At 51.3% G+C, this 5,029-nt stretch overlaps 1 protein-coding gene across 1 annotated transcript in view; it reads left to right on the top strand.

Annotated features, from left to right (window-relative positions):
• The first annotated feature begins 3,228 nt into the window (after positions 1-3,228).
• Positions 3,229-5,029, top strand: part of PIR (pirin) — a 133,221-nt gene continuing 131,420 nt past the window's right edge. Inside the window, exon 1 of the mRNA XM_004386326.1 lies at positions 3,229-3,373. Coding sequence (XP_004386383.1) covers positions 3,278-3,373 — 96 coding nt within the window. The 5' untranslated portion in view covers positions 3,229-3,277. The remainder of the gene's footprint in view (positions 3,374-5,029) is intronic.

A 5,029-nucleotide genomic window follows, 5' to 3' on the forward strand; every position in this document is an offset into this window, starting at 1 on the left:
ATACTCTCAGGGTTTCTCCAGCCTCTGTCAGGCCAGTAAGTCTGTTCTTTTTTTGTGAGTTTTTTTCCAACATTGTCCAGGTCCATAGGGTTTTCAATGACTAATTTTTCAGAAATAGATTGCCAGGCCTTTCTTCCAAGGCCCCTCGGGTTGGACTTGAACCACCAACCTTCAGCTAGTAGTAGAGTGCTTAACTGTTTGCACCACCCAGGGGCTTGTGCCGTCTCTTTAGGCAGGGGCGAAAATGTCTTGTCCCATGTCCACACCCCCTACACATTCTAAGTGGCACACTGCAGCACAGCAGGCAATTTATTTAACAAACACTTGTATCCTGCTTAGGACTCGTCAGGCTCAGCCCTAGGCGCTTTACAGCTCTCAGCTCATTTAATTCACATTGCAATCCTACTCGGTGGGTACTATTATCCCTCCCCATCTTCCTTTTACAGAGGAGCAACCGTAGGCACGGAGAGGCTGAGCCACCTGCCCAAGATCAGGCAGCTATCAAATGGTGGAAGCAGGATTCCAACCCGAGTAGCCAAGCTCCGAAGGTTGGGCGACAAGTTGTGATTGTTGTTAGGTGCCATCGAGTCCATTCCGACTCATAGCGACCTTATATGACAGAGTAGAACTGCCCCATAGAGTTTCCTAGGCTGTAATCTTTGCAGGAGCAGATCACCAGATCTTTCTGCCTAGGAGCCGCCAGTGGGTGTGAACCACCAACCTTACCGGTTAGCAGCCGAGCGCTTAACCGTTGCGCCACCAGGGCTCCTAGGGTGACAAGTAGACGCCAGTTACAGACAAGTTTCCCAAGGGGTCCCCTCCTGGCCTGCCTCCCGCCCTACCCGCCCAGGGCCCCGCCGCGCCTTTCTCCAAAGCCTGGAGGGGGCACTCGCGGGAGGGCACCGAGGCCGGGAGAGCCGGAGGGCGGGGCGAGAGGACTGGGGCATTGGCGGTAAAGGAGTGTCGCCCCCGCCCAGGGCCCCGAACCTGGAGCCTACCGCCTCCCCTCCGCCGCCAGCCGGGAAGTGCTGAGTCACGGTGAGGCCGCGCCCGGGCTTCCCGCCCTGCGTCCCCGCCCTGCGTCTGCGCTCCCGGCCTCCCGGGCCCCCGCCCGCAGCCCCCCACCCAAACCCCGCAGGCCGCCCGACCGCCGTGAGTACCCGGGGCCCCCAGGCGGCCCTGCACCCGCGGGCGTGGGCTGGGGAGTGCTGGTGACCAGTTCGCAGGCTTCCCGCCTTTCCCAGCCCGCTGTAGACTCCTGGGGAGATGGCATGAGATGCTTGAATAAGAGTGCTTTGAAATTCGGGGAAGGTGGCCAGACGGCATTTCCTTCTGTAAGGCACTGAGATCTGTTAAGTACTTCGTCGGTTGTTTGCGTGCGTAGGATCTAATTGTAGGAGTCTGGAAGGACTCAGAAATAGTCCAGGTGGGAGTAGAATGCTCTCTAGATGCTTGTATGGAGGTGGTGACAGTTCTGCCCTGCTTCGAGCCTTAAGCTCATTTCTGTGCCCCGCATTTCATCCCCAATACATGGTTGTGTTGTTGTTATTGGGTGCTGTGGGGTCGATTCCGACTCATAGCGACCCCACGTGACAGAGTACAACTGCTCCATGCGTCTCCTAGGCTGTAATCTTTACTGGAGCAGATCGCCAGGTCTTTCTCCCACAGAGCCGCTGGGTGGGTTCGAACCACCAACCTTTCGTTAGCAGCCAAGCGTTTAATCTTTGCTGCCACCAAGTTACCTACTCGGAGGAGGACACATTTTAGGATAAGCCTTGACCAGTGGGAGGGTAGTTCGGAGTAGAGCCCAGCTGATTAACAGCAGCTAGCATTCACCTATTTGAGGTAGGCAGTCTTGTCATCCCCATTTTACAGATGGGAGAACGGAGGCAGGGAGAGGCTCAGCAAGTGGCCTCAGGTCACACAACTGGTATGTGGTGAAGCTGGCATGCAAGGCCGGGCTTGTCTGGGTCCAGAGCCTGTGCTTCTTGCTAAAAGCACCTCTTGGTTTCAGTAGAAATCTTTGAAAGAATTCGTTAGATTTCACTTGAAGAAGAGATTTAGGGGATTGTAGGTTTTGCAGTTGCCGTTGAGTTGATTCTGACTCAATGGCAACCCCGTGTGTGTCAGAGTAGAGCTGTACTCCATTGGGTTTTCAATGGCTGATTTTTTTCAGAAGTAGATGGCCAGGCCTTTCTTCTGAGGCATCTCTGGGTGGACTTGAACTTTTTGGTTAGCAGCCGAGCACATTAACTGTTTGCACCACCCGGGGACCAAGTGTACTGTGCACAAACACTTGAAGTGGAAAAGGTACTGTACTTGTTTGTGATAGTCCGCTGGGTAGAACTCAACCCATTGCTATTAAGCGGATAAGACCCCCAGACTGGAAACACTCTGGAGTAATAAACCGTGGCTCCCCCTTGAGTTGCGTGCTACACTCTAGAAGCCTTCATGAGGAAGTTCAAAGAGTGTGTGCCAGAAAAATTGGCCTTGAACTTCGGGGGTAGATGGGTCTTCGAATTTGATGACTCTCAAAGATTCTTTTAATGCCCAGATCTTTGACGTGTCCTGGTGAGAGCCCAGGAGCCCTGGTGGTGACGTGGTTAAGCACTTGGCTGCTAGCCATAAATGTTGGCGGTTCGAACCGAGGGACTGCAATCTGCTTTCGTAAAGCTCACAGCCTTGGAAACCCTATGGGGCAGTTCTCGTCTGTTCTATAGGGTTGCTATGAGTCAGAATTGACTTGACGGCAACGGGTTTGGTTTTTGATTGGTGACAGCCGTGAGCCTCTTGCTTTTTCTGTTTTCCCTGTGTCGCCACACGAAACCCTCCTCTCTCAGCCTCACTGGTAGCCCCAGCCAGTGGAGGGGTGGGGAGTAGCTGTCAAGAGATTTCAATGAGATAAGGCAGAGAGAGTGCTCCATTGAGGGTCTTAGGAAGTGCGCACGAGAGCTGTTATTACTAACCCTTGTACAAGAAGGCCGTGTAAGATTACACGAGCTAACAATCGGAAATAGTCCTGGGGTGCCTGGCGCCTTGTAAGTACTCATACATGTTCGCCACCGTTATTGTTGTTTTAAATCGCTGAGCCAGGTTCTGTACACACGAAGCATTCAATAAATTGTTAAGATTTTTGGCACAGCCTGATTTTAATATCCTCTGTTTTTTATTTCTTGGATATTTCCCCCTTTCTGATGTCTCCTTTTTGTTGCTCCCCCTTTCCCCCTCCATCCGCTACAGCTCAGCAGCAGAACACTGTCTTTTCAAAGCCTTCGACATGGGGTCCTCCAAGAAGGTTACCTTCTCGGTGCTCAGCCGGGAGCAGTCGGAAGGGGTTGGAGCGCGGGTCCGAAGAAGCATTGGCAGACCTGAGGTATGCTGGTTGGGGGGCTGTTTCATGCTTTCTTTGCAGAAGGGACTGTGGAACGCTGAGGGTGACTTGGGAGGGGAGGACCCAGACGGTCATGAGCTGCCCTGTGGGGCGCCATAGGGGCCAACTTGAAACTTAGTGATTGGAACCCCATGCAGACCAGCCTCAGCCTCAAACAGGATTTCTGGAATGTGAATACAGACATCCTGGGCAGAGGTGCAGCAGAGCTTCATGGAGAAAGTGTCCCTGTGCCTCTTTGCACACCCCTGCCTTCCCCAGGGGCTGACCTGTTCTCTGCTTCACCAAACGTGCCTACCCCCAAGTTTGCATGCCCACAGCTCAAAGCACCAGGGAGTAACTCTGGGTCCCAATTCCAAATTCCCAGGAGAGAGACTGATTGGCTTGGCTAGGGTCAGGTCTCCACCCCTGGCCAATCCACCATGGCCAGGGATTTGGAATCAGAGAGAGACTGCTGGGACCCAACTCTGCGGACCTTTGGGAGGTGGAGGGTGGACGGGAGACTAACTCTGAGAGGAGGCGATTGTAGGTTAGGTAGACATCTTTCAGTATTAGAGACCTTTTTTATTTGAATAATATGAGAGCCTTGGGACTTGTGGGAAGGAAAATCTCTGTGGACAAAAGGATATTAAGTGGTGGTCATAAAACAAAAACCAAACTTGTTGCCGTCGAGTCAATTCCGACTCGTGGTGACCCCAAGTGTTATAGAGTAGAACTACCTCATAGGGTTTTCTCGGCTGTAATCTTTATGGAAGCAGATCAACAGGCCTTTCTTCTGCATTGCCGATGGGTGGGTTTGAACCGCCAACCTTTCGGTTAGTAGTTGAGCTGATGGCACCATGTGGGGACCTCTAGTGGACGTCCTACCCCAGGAATACAGAGCCCTGTGCCATCCTAGATAATGAAAAGAGTCTTTGACTAAAGGAAGAAATGCATTAGGGAAGTGAATTCCACTTTGAAACATGAGGCTGGTTTTCCCTCTTCTTACTCCCTGGTCTTACATTCTCATATTACTTGGTTTCTAGATCTCAGCTTTATACCACCGATTCCATAAGGGCTATTTCCCCCTCTTTTATAGAAAAATCTTTTAAAAGTGTTCATTAGGTTTTAAAAAAGTCCTGACTTTCCCCGGAAATGCTGCCCTACCATGTGGATGGATCCAATGCTGATTGGCTGCTAAGGCAGGGAGAGGACTGTGTCAACCCAACTGTGCCTCTCCCATGCTTCTTCCCACCATTAGCTTCCTATTTACTCAGGAATGTCTTTTGAGGTCTATCAAACATTGCTTATGCACAAACAGGATTCTTTTTTTTTAAATTTTTTTATTGTACTTTAGATGAAGGTTTACAGAACAAATAGTTTTTCATTAAACAGTTAGTATACATATTGTTTTTTGACATCGGTTAACAACCCCACGAATGTCGGCAGTCTCCCTTCTCGACCTTAGGTTCCCTATTACCAGCTTTCCTGTCCCCTCCTGCCTTCTAGTCCTTGTCCCTGGACTGTTGTGCCCCATTAGTCTCGTTTTGTTTTATGGGGCTGTCTAATCTTTGGCTGAAGGATGAACCTCAGGAGTGACTTCATTACTGAGCTAAAAGGGTGTCCGGGGGCCATACTCTCGGGGTTTCTCCAGTCTCTGTC

The sequence above is a fragment of the Trichechus manatus genome, unplaced genomic scaffold (assembly GCF_000243295.1).
Source record: "Trichechus manatus latirostris isolate Lorelei unplaced genomic scaffold, TriManLat1.0 scaffold00162, whole genome shotgun sequence".
Lineage (NCBI taxonomy): Eukaryota > Metazoa > Chordata > Mammalia > Sirenia > Trichechidae > Trichechus > Trichechus manatus.